The sequence below is a fragment of the Oryx dammah genome, unplaced genomic scaffold, assembly GCF_014754425.2.
Source record: "Oryx dammah isolate SB20612 unplaced genomic scaffold, SCBI_Odam_1.1 HiC_scaffold_5, whole genome shotgun sequence".
Lineage (NCBI taxonomy): Eukaryota > Metazoa > Chordata > Mammalia > Artiodactyla > Bovidae > Oryx > Oryx dammah.
In genome coordinates, this window is record NW_024070189.1 from 94,318,026 (window position 1) to 94,339,869 (window position 21,844).

General features: G+C 48.4%; 1 protein-coding gene across 2 annotated transcripts in view; it reads right to left on the reverse strand.

The window, feature by feature from the left end:
- The window catches only part of SLC44A2 (solute carrier family 44 member 2), a 33,990-nt gene extending 16,126 nt beyond the window's left edge, over window positions 1-17,864 (reverse strand). For both annotated transcript variants that reach the window (XM_040240711.1, XM_040240709.1), the window contains exon 1: window positions 17,726-17,864. In XM_040240711.1, coding sequence (XP_040096645.1) covers window positions 17,726-17,756 — 31 coding nt within the window. In that variant the 5' untranslated portion in view covers window positions 17,757-17,864. The remainder of the gene's footprint in view (window positions 1-17,725) is intronic.
- Between the last annotated feature and the right edge of the window lie 3,980 nt (window positions 17,865-21,844).

A 21,844-nucleotide genomic window follows, 5' to 3' on the forward strand; every position in this document is an offset into this window, starting at 1 on the left:
CTGGCTGCAACTACTGAATCCTTGAGCCATAGCTAGAGAGTCTGTGTGCCTCAGTGAAAGATCCTGAGTGCTGCAACTAAAACCCTATACAGCCAAATAAATAAAACAAAAACCAGCCAAAGACCAGGCATGGGATAGACACCAAGTATACAGTTGGCATAGATGTACTGTATTGCCAGTACAGGGGTATTCAACTGATGTGGAGGTATACAGTAGGTATGGGGTACTGGTGGTATGGGGTATATAGCCCATCAAGAGCTATACAATTAGGAGGGTATAGGGCCAGCATGGAGTTGTAAAGCTGGTAGGGTACATCCCCCTGCCCCAGCTATCCACCCCCACATCAGCAGTATGCTCCTTTAATCATGCTCCTGTTCAAACTGCTTCTCCCAACAGCCCTTAGGCCAGTTGCATACGTCACACCACATTCAACTCTACAGGTGACATGGCCTGATACAATTGGTATGGGAGTGTAGGCAACAGGAAGAGATATCCAGGGTGGGGCACACAGTCAGCACAGGGTTATCAATGTGGTCATATACAGTTGGTGTTCAACAATTGTTGCTCCAAGTTCAGGTAACCCCTGGTGGGAGTCTGGTCACCAGCTCAGCTTGTCCCTAGAGAAACATCACCTCCTGGAACTCCCAGGTGGCTCAGAGGTAAAGAATCCCCCTGCCGATGAGAGAGATGCAGGTTGGATTCCCGATCTGGGAAGATCACCCCTCGAGCAACTAAGCCGAGTGCCACAACTTCTGAGCCTGTGCTCCAGAGCCCAGGAGCGGCAACTACTGAAGCCGCAACTACCATGCACCCTAGAGCCCATGCTCTAGAACAAGAGAAGTCACCACAATGAGAAGCCCACACAATGCAACTAGAGAGCAGCCCCCGCCTGCCACAACTAGAGAAAACCTGCGCAGCAACAAAGACCCAGCAGAGCCAAAAATAAACACACAATGAAAAAAAAAAGAAAGAAATGTCACCTCCTCCCCAGTGGCTTCTAGCTGTCAAGGCCCCACTTGCCCCCTGGCCCACAACCTTCAGCAAACAGGCGAGGCCCAAGGCTCCAAGCCATGCCCTTGGGTGACCAGGCCTCTCAAAGGAGCCTTGTGGTTCTCGTGGTCCCTGCCAACTCAAAGGCAAACTGGTCCCACCCTGCCCAGGGCAAGCGGTGCCCAGGCTGAAGCTTCTTCTCTTTCAGATGTGTAGGTCGCCTGGGGACACTTCTGCAGACTCTAGCTCCACCCTGATGATGCTCAAATGTGGGTCTCTGGGGAAGGCCTCACCCTGAGTGGCACGGCCCTGTGGCACGTGCCCCCCTCAGCACCCCACATAGGGGCCTCACGGCGCACCTCCCATTCAGCACGGCTATATCAAACCACCATGGTCCCCCAGGCTGCTCTGCCCTCCTGGTGCTCAGGCCAGAAACCTTGCAGTTCTCTTCCAGGATCCAACAGCTTCTCACCCCCTCCTCGGCCCCCCATCTTGTCACGTGGCTGTCATTTCCTGCCTGAAGAGTGCAGGTGTCTCCACCCTGGTTTCTGAGCTCTCACACTTGTACTCCAGTCTGTTTCCCTGGTAGGGCCCAGCGGAGGCAGTGATCACCCGATTCAGGGTATGTCCCTCCTCTGCCCTGAACCCTCTATGGCTCCCACCTCACTCTGAGCCAAAGCCCAAGTCCTCCCCATGGCCCACAAGGCTGTGCCCACCCTGCCCTGTCCCATCCCTGCCCTCAGCCCCTCTCATGCTCCCCTTTCCTTCTCCATTCCATTCACTGGCCTCCTGGCTATACTGTAGGTTATACTGGTTACAGCTTTCCAGGTGGCTCAGCAGTAAAGAAGCCGCCTGTCAATGCAGGAGACGCAGGTTCAATTCCTGGGTCGGGAAGATCCCCTGGAGGAGGAAATGGCAAATGGCAATCCACTCCCATATTCTTGCCTGGAAAATCCCACGGACAGAGGCGCCTGGTGGGCTATATAGTCCACAGGATCGCAAGTCGGACATGACTGAGCGACTGAGCCTGGAAAACCCTATGGACGGAGGAGCCTGGTGGGCTGCAGTCTATGGAGTCGCTAAGAGTCGGATACGACTGAGTGACTTCACTTTCACTTTTCATTTCATGCATTGGAGAAGGAAATGGCAACCCACTCCAGTGTCCTTGCCTGGAGAATCCCAGGGACGGGGGAGCCTGGTGGGTGGCCGTCTCTGGGGTTGCACAGAGTCAGACATGACTGAAGTGACTTAGCAGCAGCAGCAGCAGAGCGACTGAGCATGATACTATACTATACTCTGTTATACTATACACTGTTTTTAAAAAACTTTTTCACTTTTATCAATGGTTGTGACTATGAGGGATTCATAAAATGTCACAAAACTCTATTTGCTATTGAACTGTCTACTTCTAAATAGGAGACAGACACTGGTACAGCAATTGCTTTTATGTGGAAAGTTAAATTTTTTTGAGAAAAGATTGACATATATATATATATTTGTTCCCTTTTTGAATTTCAACCCCCCAAATATTCCAGCAAAACAACAGTAACAACAACAACAAAAAACCAAGGGAAGTTGGGCTGGGTATCTCCTGCCGAGGATGGTGGAGTGGCCACCATGAGCCCTCGTCCCCCTGATTATATTGTAAACACACCAGGCATGGTTCTTACATCAGACCTTTGCACGGGCTATTCCTTTTCCCTAGAGATCTCTTCCCTGAGAAAGCCACTTGGCTCCACATTTCTTTTTTTGTATTTATTTACTTGGCTGTGCCAGGTCTTGGTTGAGGCATGTGAACTCTTAGTTGCAGCATGTGGGATCTAGTTCCCTGACCAGGGATCAAACCCAGGATCCCTGCATTGGGAGTGTGGAGTCTTAGCCACTGGACCACAGTGAAAGTCCTGCTCCACCTCTTTCAACCTCAAACATCACCTCCTTAGAGAGGCTTTCTCCGATGATCCTATCTAAAACAGCACCCTTTCCCCCGCTCCTGTTACCCTATTTTATTTTGTGTCTTACCACCTGCCACATCACTTATTTACACATTGACAGTTCACTGTCTCTCCCCATGTCTGTTGGCTGCACAAGGGCAAGGATTTCTGTTTTTTTCGTAACACTGTCCCCAGCACTCAGCATTGTACCTGACATGGAACGGGCACTTAGTCAGGATTTGTTCAATGAACAACCGCAATATATTATTCACGTATATATAGCTAAGACTGGAAATAAAAAATGCAGCTTAGAGTTTTCCAGATGCATGTATTTTTTTAAATTAATTTGCATTAATTTTACACATAGAAGAACTGAATACATGATAAATATCCAGTGGGCAGGGAAAAGATGAATCAGTCAATTGCCTTGACTATGCGTTAGGGAGAAAATAGTTAATTCCACTCCCACCACACAGCAAAACAAATTCCACACAGATTACTCATGCATACAAATATATAAAACTCAAAACTTCAACAAGTATGATGGGAAGACCAAAGAGCATATTTCTACCATCTGAAAGCAGGTGAAACTGGTAAGGTGGGTGGGAGAGAGAGAAAGGAGCACTGGAATTTTCTCATGTCAGCCAAATGGCAGCCTGAACGGCAGAGTGGAAACAGTCAGATAAGAACAGCTGGTGCTGGGACTTCCCTGGCAGTCCAGTGACTAAGACTGCATACTTCCACTGTAGGGGGCACAGGTTCAATTCCTGGTCAGGGAACTAAGATCCCACAAGCCACCTGGCGCAGCCAAAAAAAAAAAAAAAAAATATATATATATATATATATATATATATATATATATATATGTAAATAGGACTTCCCTGGTGGTCCAGTGGTTAAGAATCTGCTTTGCAATGCAAAGGACATGGTTTCCATCCCTGGTCAGGGAACTAAGATCCCACATGCAACTAAGTCTGAGAGCCACAACTAGAGAGTCCATGAGTTACAAGGAATAGATCCAGCATGATACAAAGAAGATCCTGCATGCTGCAACTAAGACCTGAAGCAGCCAAAAAAAAAAAATATATATATATATATATAATGTTGCTGTTCAGTGGCTCAGTCATGTCCGACTGTCTGTGGCCCCATGGATGGTAGCCTGCCAGGTTCCTCTGTCCATAAAATTTTCCAAGCAAGCATGCTGGATCAGGTTGCCATTTCCTACTCCATGGGATCTTCCTGACTCAGGGATAGAACCCACATTTCTTGCATCTCCTTCACTGCCAGGTCGATTCTTTACCACTAGTGCCATTCATATATATATATATATAAAACCCACTTTACGGGGAGGAAGCAAGTGGTCAGTTCCTACTCCAGTTTTGAAGGGCGAGTGGGAGCCACTGAGGGTGTTTGAGCATTATGAGGCCAAGCTAGGGAGGGAAAGATGCATGGGCGGGCAAGTCTCAGCTCTCAGGGAAATTGGTAGCCATGGATGGGACAGGTGGGCTATAGCCTTGCAGTGTCAACTTGAGTTATCCTTCCATAAGATGGAATTAAAGATGCAGAGAGAGGCACCTGGTTTAGCCTTGGCTCAGGGCCTTGCCTTGTGGGTGGCTCAGGAAATAAAAGAAGGAACATGGGTACTGTGGGGCTTCCCCCATGGCTCAGCAGTAAAGAATCCAGCTGCAAGGCAGGAAATGCAGGAGACGTGGGTTCAGTCCTTGGATCGGGAAGATCCTCTGGAGAAGGAAACGGCAACCTACTCCAGTATTCTTGCCTGAAAAATTCCATGGACAGAGGAGCCTGGTGGGCCACAGACCATGAGGTCACAAAGAGTCAGACACAACACAAGCAACGGAGCACGCACAATTGGTAGTGTCATCTGATCTGTTCCATTAGCTTCTGTTTTAACATTAGCCAAGTGGGGTGGAGGCAGGGGCAAGGCGAATACTAATGGTTTGATAATTGAGCCTGGTTCAAACACTGCAAGACAAAAACTTGGTGAATCTTTGCAACGATGATGCAAGATAATACGAACAGTAGAACGCCCCAGTGCCCCCATATTACTGTGTGCCCGAGAGTCTTCTAAAACGTTACATGGTGTACCTTGGTTCACCCTTATAGCAATTCTGTGAGGTTGATTCCATCACTGCTCGCATTTGACAGATGCAGAAACTGAGGCCCAGAGAAAAACAACATGCCAGTGGCCACAAAAATGACGAGCAACAGAGCTGGGCCACCCAGCCCCTGAGTTAGTGTTTCCTTTGGATGCTGTAAGCAATTACCACCAACTTGGTGGCTCAAGACACAAATTTATGGGACTTTCCTGGTGGTCTATTGGTTAAGACGTCACCTTCAGGTGCAGCGAGTACAGGTTTGATCCCTGGTTGGGGAGCTAGGACCCTACAGGCTTCACAGCCAAAAAAACCAAAACATAAAACAGAAGCAATATTGTAATAAATTTAATAAGGACTTTAAAAATGATCCACATTTTTTGGATCATTTGTTTGTTTCTTCATTATTTGGATCATTTGTTTCATTTGTTTTGAAAACAAAACACACACAAATTTATTATCACAGTTCTAGAGATCAGATGTTCAAAGTGCATCTCACTAAGCTAAAATCAGGGAGTCGGCCAGGCTATGTTCCTTCTGCAGTTTCTCAGAATCTGTTTCCTCGCCTCTTTCCAGCTTTTTGGCTCATGTCCTCCTCCTCCATCCTCAAAGCCAGCATTCCCATCAAGCCTACATCTGCTTCCATTGCTGCGGCTCCTTCTCTGACTCCCCTACCTCCATCTTTTCTTTATGAGGACTCTTGTCCTTGGGCCCATTTGGATAACTGAGAATAATCTCCCCATCTGAAGATCCTAAACTTAATCCCATCTGCAAAGTCCCTGTTGCTGTGAAAGGTAACACATTCACATTGTTTAGTTGCTCAGTCAGGTCAGACTCTTTGGGACCCTATGTACTGTAGCCTGCCCAGACTGCTCTGGGCATGGGATTCTTCAGGCAACAATACTAGAGAGGGTTGCCATTCCCTTCTCAAGGGGGAATCTTCCTGGCCCAGGGATCGAACCCGAGTCTCCTGCATTGGCAAGCAGACTCTTTACCACTGAGCCACCAGGGAAGTCCACAGGGTTCCAGGAATTAGGACATGGACATCTTTGCATGTGTGCCAGGTTGCTTCAGACATGTCCAGTCCTTTGCGACCCCCTGGACTATAGCCCACCATACTCCACTGTCCATGGGATCCTCCAGGCAAGAATACTAGGGAGGGTTGTCATTTCCTTTTCCAGGGGATCTTCCCCACCTCAGGGTTCTGGCATTGGTAGGTGGGTTCTTTACCACTAGAGCATCCTGGGAAGCCCATGGACATCTTCAGGGGTGGGGGTGGGGGGCTATTATTCTGTCTACTATGGCGTCTTAACCATTTTTTTCACACTTTAAAAAGGATAATTTTTACTATCTTCTGGTCACACCATGCCGCATGCAGGATCTGCGTTCCCCAACCAAGGATTGAACCCAAGCCCCCTCTGGTGGAAGCGTGGAGTCTTAACCACTGGACTGCCAGGGAAGTCCTCATGTCTTAACCATTTAGGGCAGGAGTTGTCAAACCATCCGTTCCCCATTGGGCAAATCAGTCCACCATGTTTTGATATGGTTCAGGGCTAAGAACGGTCTTTCTGTTTTCAAGCAGCTGACAAACATCACAAGGAGACTACTTTGTCACATTAAATTTGAATATCAGCAGACTTCCCTGGTGGTATGGTGGATAAGAATCCATCTGCCAATGCAGGGGACACAAGTGTGATCCCTGGTCAGCGAAGACCTCACATGCCTCAGAGCACCCAAGCCCGAGCGCCACAACTACTGAACCTGTGCTCTAGAGCCTGGGAGCCACAACTACTGAAGCCCCCCACCTCTAAAGCCCCGACTCTGAAACAAGAGGAGCCATCACGACGAGAAGCCCGAACACCACACAGAAGAGTAGCCCCCAGTGGTCACCGTTAGAGAAAGCCCAAGTGCAGCTACAAAGACCCAGCGCAACCAAACATAAAGGAAGAAAGAAAATGTTTAAAAATTAAAACGTCACCAACTACAAATCAAGTTTGCTTGGCACACGGCCATTCTCATTCGTTTTCATACGGCCAGTGGCTGCTTGCTTTCATGTTGTCTGTTATCTGTGGCAGACTAGAGTAGCAGGCATAGATTGTATGTGAAAACATCCACTCTCTGGACCTTTACAGAAGTTCACTGCCCCCTGATCTCTAGGCCATGAACCAACAGGTGTTGGGCCCAAGTCTGTGCCAGCGTGTTGTGTGTGCTCTGCTTATAATGGAAAACAGTGGTAAAGGCACGCCATTCATTCCCCAGCAATACAGGTGGGGAAATTGACAAGCCCTTTCCCTTTGCAGTCTGCTGTTTTCCTGTGTTGAGAATGGGGCTCATACTTGCATTTGCTGATACGTGTTGCCAGGGCTTGATGCTCAGAAAGCACTTAGCAGGGGCTTCCCTGGTGGCTCAGTGGTAAAGAATCTACCTGCCAACGCAGGAGACACGGGTTTGATTTCTGATCCAGGAGGATCCCACATGTTGCAGAGCAACTAAGTCCGTGTACCATAGCTACTGAAGCCCTCTTGGCTACAGGCCTGTGCTCCGCAGCAGGAAAAGTCACTGTAATAAGAAGTCACAGCACCACAACACAGTGGACCCCGCTCACCACAGCTAGAGAAGGCCCACGCAGTAATGAGGACCCAGGACAGCCAAAAATAACTAAAGACATTTACATTAAAAAAAAAAAAGAAAAGAAATGCTAACTAGGGATTTGCCTGGTGGCCCAGTGGTTAAGATTCTGAGCTTCCACTGCAGGGGGGCAGAGATTCAATCTCTGGTCAGGGGACTAAAATCCCACATGCCACATGGCCCGAAAAAGTTGCTAACCAGGAACATGGTACCATATGACAGAGGAGGCAAACAGAGGCCACATGCTCAGACCACATAGCTGATGAGGGAAGGAGCTCTGAATCAAACCGAGGGTCCTCTGGCTCCAACCCAGGCCTTTTAGGGGCAAGTACTGGGATAGGCAGAGCTAAAAATGTGACGGTGGTCGGGGAGAAGGCATGGGGAGTCAAACCGTTAGATCAGGCTCCAGGAGGAGAGGTGGCTGTTGGGTCCCTCCCTTGCTGGGCATGAGGGCCAGCCCGCCCAGTTCAGTGGGTGTAGGAGATAAGGGAACAGGCTGCCCAGCCACAATTCCAGTGGTCAGGACATCAAGTGCCACCCAGCCCTTGTAGCTTCTGGAGACAAGCCAAGTCCCCAAGGCCTCCCCGACACAGCCAGCCCAGCCCTCCCCTGCCTTCCCAGAAACCTCTGCCTGGGTAATGGACATCCCAGCTGCCCAGACAAGTCCCCTTGACAAATATTTCAGGACAGCAGCTGGGTAAGAAAACTAGAAGTGATTCTCCTGACCAAAAGGCTAGGAGCAAAAGACTGAGTGCCTACTGTGTGCTAGGCGTCAAAACAGAAATTTCCTTCTAGGAACTCGCTTTATTATTTTATTTTATTTATTTGTTGTTAGCTGTGCTGAGTCTTCATCGCTGCATGGGTTTTTCTCTAGCTGCAGTGAGTGGGAGCTACTCTCTAGCTGCTGTGGGCTTCTCATTTCCGTGGCTTCTCTTGTGGAGCGCAGGCTTCAGTAGTTGTGCCTCCCGGGGACTGGAGCACAGGCTCAACAGCTGTGATACACGGGTTGAGGTGCTCCTCAGTCCGTGCGGTCTTTCCGGATCAGGGATTGAACCTGTGTCTCCTGCACTGACAGGTGAATTCTTTACCAGTGAGCCACCAGCAAAGCCTTAGGAACTCATGTAATCCTTATGATGAAGGATTTCCCTGGAGGCTCATTGGTTAAGACTTTGTGCTTCCACTGCAGGAGGTGTGGGTTCGATCCCTGATAGGGGAACTAGGATCCCACATGCCTAAAACAAAAACAATCCTTATATTGAGGCTCTGAGGGCATGTCTATGCTGTGCTTAGTTGCTCAATTGTCTCTGACTGTTTTGCGATCCCACAGACCAGGCTCCTCTGATCACGGGATTCTCCAGGCAAGACTACTGGAATGGGTTGCTGTGCCTTCCTCTAGGGGAATCTTCCTGACCTGAGGGCATATTGCACAATGAAGCAGAGACCCAATGATGCTTCCTGACTTGCCTGAGGGACACAGAGCCAGCAGGAGCTGAAATTTTGAACTCTTCTCCTGATACCATGCTCTTCTTTTTTTTCCTTCAAACCTTTTTCAATTTTTTTTTTTTTGGTCGCACCTCGAGGCTGGTGGGATCTTAGTTCCCTGACCAGGGAATGGAAACCAGGCCCTTGGCCGTAAAAATGTGGAGTCCTAACTATTGAGCCTATGTGCTGTAACCCCTGAAGCCTGTGCGCTTACAGCCTGTGCTCCATCCACAACAACAGTACCAAGCAATTCCCTCAATTTTTATTTTGCATCGGAGTAGAGTTGATTTACAATGTTGTGTTAATTTTAGGTGTACAGCAGAGTGATTCAGTTGTACATATATGGTTTAATCAGCTAAGTCATGTCTGACTCTTTGTGACCCCGTGGACTGTAGCCCGCCAGGCTTCTCTGCCCGTGGGATTTCCCAGGCAAGAATACTGGAGTGGGTTGCATTTCCTTCTCCAGGGGATCCTCCCAACCCAGGGACTGAACCTGCGTCTTCTGCATTGGCAGGTGGATTCTTCACCATGGAGCCACCGGGAAGCCCTCAAGTCATGCTGTGCATCCAAAAACAACAGTAACAACAGAAACAAACAGGGCTTCCCCGGTGGCTCCGCAGTGAAGAATTCGCCTGCCAGTGCAGGAGACACGAGTTCATTCCCTGATTCAGGAGGATCGTACAAGCCACACAGCAACTGAGCCCGAGAGCCAAAACTACCGAGCCTGTGCTCTATAGCCCAGAAACTGCAACTAATGAGCCCATAGGCCACAACTACTGAAATCTGAGCCCTAGAGCCTGTATTCTGCAATAGAAGAAGCCGTTGCAGTGAGAAGCCCCTGTACGGCAACTAGAGAAAAGCCCACACAGCAGCAAAGACCCAGCACAGCCACGAATAGATAAATAAAAACAAACAAATGAAAACAGAGGCCCAGCTCCTCCCACGGTGCACAAAGCCCTATACAATCTGCCCACTCCCTCTCTTCCTCCACCTCTTCCTAGTCTACCCTTTTATCTATTCACTCCAGCCACAGGCCCTCCTGACTGCTCCTTCTAGAAACTTGAGACATGACCCTGCCCCTGGGCCTTTGCACAAGCCTTGCCTACCGCCTGAGAAGTTCTACAGGGCTCCCTTTCCTATGCCTCTGGTGACCTCTGAAGAGTGACCTGTTTCTATTTGAAATTAAACCTTGCCTCCAGGCCCAATAGATCACTGCCCTCCCTTCTTCCTGATAAACTTTTCTCCAGAGCCCTTCTCTTAGCCTTAGTATCTTATCTGGGGATCCCTTGACAAGGTCAGCTGGACAAGGGCTGGGTCTCCAGAGTCTAGGACAAAACCTGGCCCATGGTCCCTGCACAATAAATGTTTGCTGAAGGAAGTTCAGTTCAGTTCAGTCACTCAGTCGTGTCCGACTCTCTGTGACCCCATGAATCGCAGCACACCAGGCCTCCCTGTCCATCACCATCTCCCGGAGTTCACTCAGACTCACGTCCATTGAGTCCGTGATGCCATCCAGCCATCTCATCCTCGGTCGTCCCTTTCTCCTCCTGCCCCAAATCCCTCCCAGCATCAGAGTTTTTTCCAATGAGTCAACTCTTCTCATGAGGTGGCCAAAGTACTGGAGTTTCAGCTTTAGCATCATTCCTTCCAAAGAAATCCCAGGGTTGATCTCCTTCAGAATGGACTGGTTGGATCTCCTTGCAGTCCAAGGGACTCTCAAGAGTCTTCTCCAATACCACAGTTCAAAAGCATCAATTCTTTGGCGCTCAGCCTTCTCCACAGTCCAACTCTCACATCCATACATGACCACAGGAAAAACCATAGCCTTGACTAGATGGACCTTTGTTGGCAAAGTAATGTCTCTGCTTTTGAATATGCTATCTAGGTTGGTCATAACTTTTCTTCCAAGGAGTAAGCGTCTTTTAATTTCATGGCTACAGTCACCATCTGCAGTGATTCTGGAGCCCAAAAAAATAAAGTCTGACACTGTTTCCACTGTTTCCCCATCTATTTCCCATGAAGTGATGGGACTGGATGCCATGATCTTCGTTTTCTGAATGTTGAGCTTTAGGCCAACTTTTTCACTCTCCTCTTTCACTTTCATCAAGAGGCTTTTTAGCTCCTCTTCACTTTCTGCCATAAGGGTGGTGTCATCTGCATATCTGAGGTTATTGATATTTCTCTCCACAATCTTGATTCCAGCTTGTGTTTCTTCCAGTCCAGCGTTTCTCATGATGTACTCTGCATATAGTTAAATAAGCAGGGTGACAATATACAGCTTTGACGGACTCCTTTTCCTATTTGGAACCAGTCTGTTGTTCCATGTCCAGTTCTAACTGTTGCTTCCTGACCTGCATACAGATTTCTCAAGAGGCAGGTTAGGTGGTCTGGTATTCCCATCTCTTTCAGAATTTTCCACAGTTTATTGTGATCCACACAGTCAAAGGCTTTGGCATAGTCAATAAAGCAGAAATAGATGTTTTTCTGGAACTCTCTTGCTTTTTTCATGATCCAGCGGATGTTGGCAATTTGATCTCTGGTTCCTCTGCCTTTTCTAAAACCAGCTTGAACATCAGGAAGTTAATGGTTCACGTATTGCTGAAGCCTGGCTTGGAGAATTTTGAGCATTACTTTACTAGCATGTGAGATGAGTGCAACTGGGTGGTAGTTTGAGCATTCTTTGGCATTGCCTTTCTTTGGGATTGGAATGAAAACTGACCTTTTCCAGTCCTGTGGCCACTGCTGAGTTTTCCAAATTTGTTGGCATATTGAGTGCAGCACTTTCACAGCATCATCTTTCAGGATTTGAAACAGCTAGGAACCTGTATGCTTATCAAGATTAAAAAAACAAAACTTCAGGAGCCTTGAGACTAAGAAAAATCACTCTTCCCTCGTGGTACAGTGGATTAGAACCCACCTGCCAATGCAGTAGACACAGGTTTGATCCCTGGTCCGGGAATATCCCACATGCCTCCGAGCAACTAAGCCCGGTGCCACAACTACTGAGCCCACGTGCTGCAACTACTGAAGCCTGTGCTCCGCAGCAGAAGCCACTGCCTTGAGAAAGCCACGCACCACAACAAGGAGTAGTCCCCATTTGATGCAACTAGAGAAAGCCAGTGCGCAGCAATGAAGACCTAGCACAATTTTTTTAAAATAAATAAATCATTAAAAAAATACAAAAGGAAAACCACTCTCCCTCTCACCCCTGGCCTAGAGCCACTGCTTCCTCTCTGGGGTGCAGAGGGCAGTTCCTCTCACTGGTTTCCCTTCTGAACATTGTCCACAGGTCGCATACCCAAGCAGATTTCCAGCTATATTTATCCCTTATTCTTCACTCCCCTTGTTTCCTTAAACACTCCATTCCCTACTTTGCTGTTTCACAGCCTAACATAATTAGACACTGTTTCCCCATCAGCAAGGTTAGACCTACTTCATCTTACAAGGCAACATAGTAGCCCATTCTAGGAACAGTGCCTTTTCTCATGAAACCAACCTGAGGAGCTTTAAAAAGATACAGATGCCACATATACACACAGAAATAAACAGTCTAAGCTCTGGAAAGTCTTTCTGGCTGCCTTACCTCCCGGGCAAGGACAGTGAGCTGAGAGCATATGAAGAGTTCTTTCACTCAGAAACCTAAAATCATCTGTGTGGTTGAGGGCTAATTTTTAATTTTCAGCCCTCCCCACCCCAGTAGAGAGAATACATTAATTTTCTTATATGAGTTTTAAATCTTATTTTAACATAATTTTCCTTGGGACTTTCCTGGCGGGTCCAGTGGTTAGGACTTGGCACTTTCACTGCAGGGACCTACGTTCTATTCCCTGGTCAGGGAACTAAGATCCCACAGGCCACCTGGTATGGTCAAAATAATGAAAATTCTCCCATTGGGGACTGACTGGGAAGGGGCAGGAGATACCTTCCTTATCAGGAAAGAAGAGTCTTATCAGAGATCTGCACATTTTTCCCTAAGGGCAAGGTGTTAAAGATTTTAGTCTTTCTCGTTAGTATATTGCCTCTCTCACAGATTCTTCTTCTTTCTGCTGCTGCTGCTGCTGCTGCTAAGTCACTTCAGTCGTGTCCGACTCTGTGCGACCCCATAGACGGCAGCCCACCAGGCTCTGCCGTCCCTGGGATTCTCCAGGGAACTATTTAAAAATATAAGAGCCATTCTTAGTCCTTGGGCTTCCCTTGTAGCTCAGTGGGTAAAGAATCTGCCTGCAAGGCAGGGTTTGATTCCTGGGTTGGGCAGATACCCTGGAGAAGGAAATGGCATCCACTCCAGTATTCTTTTTTTTTTTTTAAATATTTATTTATTTATTTGGTTGTGCTGGCTCTTAGTTGCAGGATCTTTGATCTTCATTGCCGCAGGCAAGATCTTTAGTTGGGGCTTATGAACCAGCTTCCCTGGTGGCTCAGAGGATAAAGCATCTGCCTGCAATGCGGGAGACCCAGGTTCGATCCCTGGGTTGGGAAGATCCCCTGGAGAAGGAAATGGCAACCCACTCCATACTCCAGTATTCTTGCCTGGAGAATCCAATGGACAGAGGAGCCTGGCGGTCTACAGTCCATGGGGTCGCAAAGAGTCGGATATGACTGACAGACTTCACTTTCACTTTCTGAACTCTTAGTTGCAGCATGTGGGATCTAGTTCCCTGACCAGGGATTGAACCCAGACATCCTAAACTGGGAACATGGAGTCTTAGCCACTGGACCACCAGGAAAGTCCCCACTTCAGTATTCTTGCCTGGAGAATCCCATGGACAGAGGAGGCTGGCAGGCTATAGTCTATGGGGTTGCAAGAGCTGGACACAACTTAGAGACTGAACCACCACCTTTCTTAGTCCACTGGCTTTACAAAAACAGGTTACAGACAACAATATCAATAACAATACTTAACACTACTGAGCTGAACCCTTAAAAATGGTTTTGATTTTAAATTTCATGCTATGTATTTTACCAAAAAAATTTTTTTTAATTAATAATGATAAGCCTTCCTTGGGCATGAGGAGATTCTGTGAGATGGTCACATTTTTCACCTGATCTGGGTGCTGGTTACCTGTGAAGACTCCTCGAGCCTCATACATTTAGGATCTGTACCCTATTAGGTATGGATTTTCAACCTCAATAAAATTTTAGGGAGTGCCCTGGTGTCCTAGTGGTTAGGATTCAGTGCTGTCATTGCCATGGCCCAATTTCAGTCCATGGTCCAGGAACTGAGATCCTTCAAGCTGTAAACATGGCCCAAATATAAAGAAATAAAAATAAAATTTCATCTTAAAAAAAAAAGTTTAGAACAGTCCCCTTGATTAATATAAGGGGTCTACCCACAAATACACAACTTATTGCAACCATCAACAACAATTAAGCAGGATTTCTAAGAACACGATATAGAACAGGAACACAGTGTTAAATACCTTTCATTCAACAAATATTTGTTGAGCACCTACTATGTGCTATGTGCCAGACACCGTGGATACTTTCAAACCAAACAGACATGTCTTCCTGACTCATGAAGCTAGCTGACATTTTTGTAAAAAGGCATTTAAAACAAAATCACTAAATAAAGAATTTGTATATAATTGCATGTGAAGTCCTAAGCCTAGACTCTGTCTGGAAGAAAACACAAGATTTTGTAACACAGATGCATGAAGGAAGTGTGACGTGGGGGATGGAGAAGAATATTTTCTTAGTAAAGCTTGCATCTTTTGTCTTTCGAACCACGTGAATGTATTATCACTTCTTCCAAAAAAGGTATAATTAACAATAACCTCTCCCAACAATATTTTTAAAAGCTCAGATGCCAGAGCCCTCCTACTGGCTGAGTTGAACTCTTTAGCGAATGGGGCCTTGGAATCTGTTTTTAAAACAAGTGCCATGGGCAGCCTTCCCTGGCAGTCCAGTGGTCAAAACTCTGTGCTTCCAAAGCAGGGGGAATAGGTTCAATCCCTGGTCAAGGAACTAAAATCCCACCTGCCTTGCAGCTCGGCCAAACAAAACAAACAAACAAACAAACAAGCACTGTGACTTCTTTCTTAGTCCCGCACCCCCATCAGAGTCTATTGTTTTAGGTTCTAGAATATTTTTCCATGCTGCTCATGCCAAGGGTGGGTTGGAAAGGATGGCAGTGAGCCTTGTTGACATCCGTCCGGGACAGGAGCCATTTCCTGGCTTCCTCAGAGATGCTGCCTTCCTCTAGGTATGATGTGTAATAGGGAGGAAGCTTTCTGTCCTGCCCAGTCTTATCTAAGTATACATCCTGACAAAGAGGGCTGCTTCCACATCAGCTCCTAGAAAAATCCACGTCCTCAGGATCACCAGTCCCAGAGGCCTCCCGAGTGTCTCCAGATAACCAGGCACTGTGCAAAGCACTTTTCACCTGCCAATACAGTCTGCCCAGCCCTACTGATGAAAATACCGAGTCCCAGAGAGGTCACCAACTCACCTACAGTCACACAGCTTGTATGTATCAGAACCAACCAGGATTTGAGCCTCTATCAGTCTGACATCACCCCCTAAATTCACAGTGACTGATAGGAAGATGCCAGAGTACAAGGGAAGTATAGGGGACCCACTCTTTCCAAAGCACAATTTCCCAAGGGAAATCTCCCTGTTTTCTGGCCGGGACTTCACCGGGCAGTGCGAGAACCCTAGATTTTTGGTTCTGATGAGAATGAACGACTTACAAACTAAGCAAGATATCCTCATCATCATGCCCACCCTTCGCAGCCACTTCAAGGAGTCAAACCCTGTGGCCCCTCTGGAGGAGGTGCAGGCCTGGCTGCAAGACCTGTCTCTCACTCTGAAGTCTCCATCTCACACTTCCCTGGACTTCATAGAGAGAAATCATGAAGCAACTGTGTGGTTAATTTGCTGTTCCCTCTGCCTGGACCACACTTTGCTTAAATCTTCCCATGGCTAGCTCAATCTCCAGCCATTGGTCACCTAAAATAATCCCAGATGATTCTGCCCCAGATACACACAAACACACACACACAAACAGACACACACACAAAGACAGACATACCCACAATGTCCTGTTCATTGCCTCACAAAGCATACAACAACCTAAAATTACTTATTTATTCAAGAATTTTTCCACTCTGTTCACTGCTGTATTCTGTGTCTAGACACTGCCTGAAAAAGGATGCTCAACACATACTTGTCGATGGAATGTGTTTCTGATGCCCAGCACAAGGTCTGTTGGACACATAAGTGCCCTGTCTCCCGTGTGGTCCTGGCAGGTCTATGGCTGGCTCCCTTTGACCAAATACCGGGTGAATCACATTACTGTCCCCTCTGTCCCCAGGCTTGCCTCCCAGAGACCAAAGATACCAAAGGTGCTGCCCACAGACAGGCAGGACCCCAGGTGGAGAATTCCAGATCAGAGAAAGCCAGCCACACCCAAGGGACAGACAGCACTGGGCAGCCACGGGGTCTGGGGCTTGGGCCAAAACCAAGAGTGAGGGGGCCCCTCAGGAGGTCGGGGCTGCCAGCTTCAAGCAGGGAAGGGAGTGGCTGGGCAGTTGCCAGGCTCTTGGCTGGGCTGGGCAGGGAGAGGCTTGTCTATCTGTCTGTCTGTGCAGCCTCTGGAGGCCGCAGTCCCTGAGGGGAGGGAGGCACAGCTCTACAGGGCTTGTTTTTCTCGATTATTTTTAAGTGGTTTCCGGACCCCTCCCCAAGGCCCCTGGGTCTCTCAGTTTCCAGGAAGTTTCGGTTACACAAGAGAGATAGCAGAGCCCCTTTACCCCGGGCAGTGCCACGTGGGGCGTGCGACCAGCTGGGCTCTGGGGACCCAAAAATGGAGAAGAGAAAAGAGAAACAGAGGACTACACACCCCTCCGTGGGAACCCGGGGAAGAGAAGCACCACAGGGCGTGGGCGCGGAGGAAGCCTCATCATTGCCCCATTCCACGGACCCAGAGGCTAAGGCCACCCTCAGAAGCTGGCGGGAGCGGGGACCCCTTCCAAAGGCGAGCAAGGCCCCCGGCTGCTGGCACAGGGCAGGGAAAGTTTCTCAATTGTTTCCTGCTTCCTTCCTGCCCCTTCGCCGGTGGCGCCCCTATTTCCGCCCTTCCCAGACGGCGGGCGAGACCCGATGGGTTCCCATCCCAGGACTTGGTCCGCCGAGACCTGCCTCAGTTTCCCCATCTGACAGAAAGCCCAGAACGGTTACTTCTAAGGGCGCTGTGAGCCGGAGGAAGAAGTGGAGAAAGGGAATTGGAAGAGGAGGAGGATCTAGGGGGAGGCTGGGGCCCTGGTCCTTTTCTGAGCCCCGATCGCCGTGCCTCCCCTCCCCCGCCCTGCATCCGAGCCGCCCAGATAACGGGACCTCCCCAAGCGGAGCATGCGCCATGCGTCCCCGCCGATCACCCGGAGGGGTAGCAGGGGCTCCCGAGAGGGGACACGGGGCGACCAGGCGGGAGGAGGGGGTGTGGGCTCGGCGCAGAGCAGGATGCAAGGCCGGGAAGCAGGAGGAGGCCCTTAGCTGCAGCGCGGGTGTTTAAGATCTCGGATGTCCCTTTCCCAAGGCCCCCCAACTCATCAGAAGCGGACGCGGCCCAGAGACAACTCCTACCATAGGATCCGTCCTTCCGCTCGTCCACCATGGCCGCGGCGGGCGGGGAGGGGTGTCCGGGCCAGCGCGACCCCAGCCCGGTCGGGCTGGAGGCTCCGCTGGCTGCAGCTCCCCGCCCAGGGCCCGGCCCCGCCCCTCCCATCGGGCCCCCCCCTCGCACTCCCACCAATAGGAGCCCCGAGAGGGAGGGGCGGGGCCCGGGGCGGGGCGGGGGCGGGCTCGAGAAGGGGTGGGGCCCCAACCTTTGTTTTCCATCTGGGATCCTGCGAGACCCTCTTGGTCCCTTTAGTGGGCTAGGGGCAGACGTCATTCATGCAATCACCTATCCAACCATTCAGTCGCCAAATAGATACTGAACATCAACTGTGTGCCAGTGAACAGACGAAAAGATGCATGTTTTTCATACATCAGATTGGCAAGAACTTTAGAGTTTGATAACATCAAGTGTGTAGACAAAGCTGTGCTTTTTCCACTAGTCGTGTATGGATGTGAGAGTTGGACCATCAAGAAGGCTGAGAGCCGAAGAATTGATGCTTTTGAACTGTGGTGTTAGAGAAGACTCTTGAGAGTCCCTTGGACTGCAAGGAGATCTAACCAGTCCATCCTAAAGGAAATCAACACTGACTATTCTTTGGAAGGACTGATGCTGAAGCTGAAGCTCCAATACTTTGGCCACCTGATGTGAAGAGCCGACTCATTGGAAAAGACCCTGATGCTGGGAAAGATTGAGGGCAGGAGGAGAAGGGGACAAGATGGCTGGACAGCATCACAGACTCAGTGGACATGAGTTTGAGCAAGCTCCCAGGGACCGAGAAGGACAGGGAAGCCTGGCGTCCATGGGGTCGAAAAGAGTCAGACACAACTGAGCGACAACAACGTCAAGGGAGGTGATCTGATGCTGTGGGTCTGAATGTGCTCTAGCAAAAAGATTAAATCCAAACTGTGCTCACCCTGTACAATTCCTCTCTGTCACTGACCCTAGAGAAACCATAGCATGTATGTGCACAGGCAGTTAGTGCCGGAAGGTATTACCTGCAGCTTTGAACATTCTTGTATAAAATGGGGGAGAATGTGTGTGTCCACCAGTAGAGCAGAGCATGCAAACCCAGCGGTGTGCTCACAGAAGCGGGCAGCATTCAACGGATACAAACAATGCAGTCGGGCTTCCCAAGTGGTTAAGAATCCACCTTGCAATGCAAGGGACACCCAGTTCTATCCCTGGTCCTGGAAGGTCCCACGTGTTTTGGAGCAGCCATTCCCGGGCACCACAACTACTGAGCCAGTGCTCTAGAGCCCTGGAACCACAACTACTGAGCCCACACGCTGCAACTGCTAAAGCCTGAGCATTTAGAGCCCGTGCTCTGCAACAAGAGAATCCACCTCACGTGAAGCCTGTGTGGGGCAACTAGAGAAAGCCTGCGTGCAGCAGCCATGAACCAGCACAGTCAAAAATAAATAAATAGATCTAAAAAAAAAAAGGCAGCAAAGAAAAGGAAACAGGTCGTCAGGGAAATGCAAATTAAAACTTGATAATACACAACTACACACCCACCAGAATAGCTAAAACTCAAAGAGATGGTACCAAGTGTTGGTGAGTATCTGAAGCAAACGGTGGCTCTCCTGCACTACTGGTGGGGATGTAAAATGGCACAACCACTTGGGAAAAAACCTGGTGGTTTCTTATAAATGAGCACCTACAGTATGATCCACTTATTCTACTCCTAAGTATTTACCCAAGAAAAATAAAACTGAAACCACTCACAAAAGAAAGGCTAGACCTGCAAAAATGTGTATGCAAATGTTCACAGGAGCTCTGTAATAGCTTTATTCATATTGGCCCCTAGCTTAAAGCAGCCCAATGGTCCATACCACAGAAGACTCCTCAGCAAGCAAAAGGAATGAATTATTATTGGAAAGTGCAACATCATGGATGAATTTTAAAAAGGGCGAGGGAGAGAGGCTTTCCTGGTGGCTCAGTGGTAAAGAATTCGCCTGCCAATGCAAGAGACACAGGTTCGATCTCTGGTCGGGGAATACCCCACATGCTGTGAAGCAACAAAGCCTGTGCGCCTCAACTACTAAGCCTGTGTTCTATAGCTGGGGAGCCACAACTACTGAGCCCATGTGCCCCAACTACTGAAGCCTGTGCACCTAGAGCCTGTGTTCCACAGCAAGAGAAGCCACCACAATGAGAAACCCAGGCACCACAACTGGGGAGTAGCTCCTGCTTGCCACAACTAGAGAAAAGTCTGCACAGCGAAGAAGACCCCAAACAACCAAAAATAAATAGATGAATAGAATTATATGTATACATAATACACACACACACACATATAAAACCATTATGCTCCAGTGAAAAAGGCCAGAGACTTTGCTATGAAGTCCTAGGACAGGCACAGCTAATCGACCTATGGCTACAGAACATGGACCAGAGGTGGCCTTTGTGGTTGTTAGTGACTGGCAGAAAGGGTCAAAGAGTGAGTCAGAAACAGGACTGCGGACTAAGGTTTACCAGGTGGGTTCAGTTCTTCACAGTTACTTGACATTTGCCCTTTCTTAATAGATGTTACATTTTAAAAGTGGAAAATATCTCAGCAGTTTAAGAAAGAAGGAGGTGGCCCTGCAGATTAGTACAAGAGTGGAGCTTAGTCAGTATAAGGCATGGTATTATGTACATGAAATCTTTATTACCTTTCCCCAGCCGGGGAAAGTGACCCACGCTCACTCAGGTCTGACTCTTTGCGATCCCATGGACTGTAACCTACCAGGCTCCTTTGTCCATGGGATTTTACAGGCACGAGTACTGGAGTGAGTTGCCATTGCCTTCTGCAGGGGATCCTCCCAACCCAGGGGTCAAACCCGGGTCTCCTGCATTGTAGGAGGACGCCTTACCATCTGAACCATTAGGGAAACCTGGTGGAAGGGTGACAGGAGAAAATGACAGAGAGAGATCAATCTGTTTATGAAGTGTTTTGTTACTCCTTGCAACCATTGGAGAAGGAAATGGCAACCCACTCCAGTGTTCTTGCCTGGAGAATCCCAAGGATGGCAGAGCCTGGTGGGCTCTCGTCTATGGGGTCGCACAGAGTCGGACACGACTGAAGCAACTTAGCAGCAGCAGCAGCAGCAGCAGCCATTTTCCAGTTGCAGAAAATGACACAGAGAGGGTAAGTAATTTACCCACAGACACAAAGTTAGTGAGCCCTGAGCTGAAAAGAATTTCAGTCCACACACTCCACACCCCTCAGCTGTAAACCTGCAGAGTAGCTGGGGAGGGTTTCAGGTCCTATCAGAGAGTATAAATACCAAGTTGTGTTTAGTATGGTATGTGGAGGAGAAAGAGATAGAGACACCTCAAACAGATACACATGCAGGCAATAACAGAAAGAGATTTCAACAAGATAGAGGTTATCAGAAGGATCAGGATGGGAGGGAGGAGGCAAAGGGATTTTTTTCCTGATCTATCATTTGAAGTGTCCAGTTCAGTGAGATTAAGTATATTCACATGTTGCAACAACATCACCGCCATCCATTTCCTGAGCTCTTTTTCTCTTTTTTGAAATGGAAACTCTACCCTCCCCCACCTGATCCATAAGCAATAACTCCCCACCCACTTCAGCTGCCCCTGGCACTCACCATTCTACTTTCTGTCTCTAAGAATTTGACTCCTCTTGCAACAGCCTGTAGGTGGAATCAGAAGGTATGAGATGTTATGTGATATATATATATGTATATATGTATATGTATGTGTGTATATATATATATAAAACCACCATAGAAGTTTTTAAAATTATTTCATTTATTTACTTATTTATTTTGGCTGTATGGGCTTGTGGCGAGCCGGGGTTTGCTCTTATTTCACACATGGGGCTTCTCATTGTGGTGGTTTCTTATGGCTCCAGACTCTGAAGCACAGGCTCAATAGCCCTGGGATGCTGGATTAGTTGCTCTTCGCATGTGGGGTCTTCCTGAATCAGGGATGGAACCCACGTCTCCTGCATTGACAGGTGGATTCTTTACCACCGAGCCACCAGGGAAGCCCCACAATAAAAGTTTTTAAACAGATGTTAAGAATACAGTGTGACACAGCTATGCTGGGAGAGTCACAGGAGACTTGGA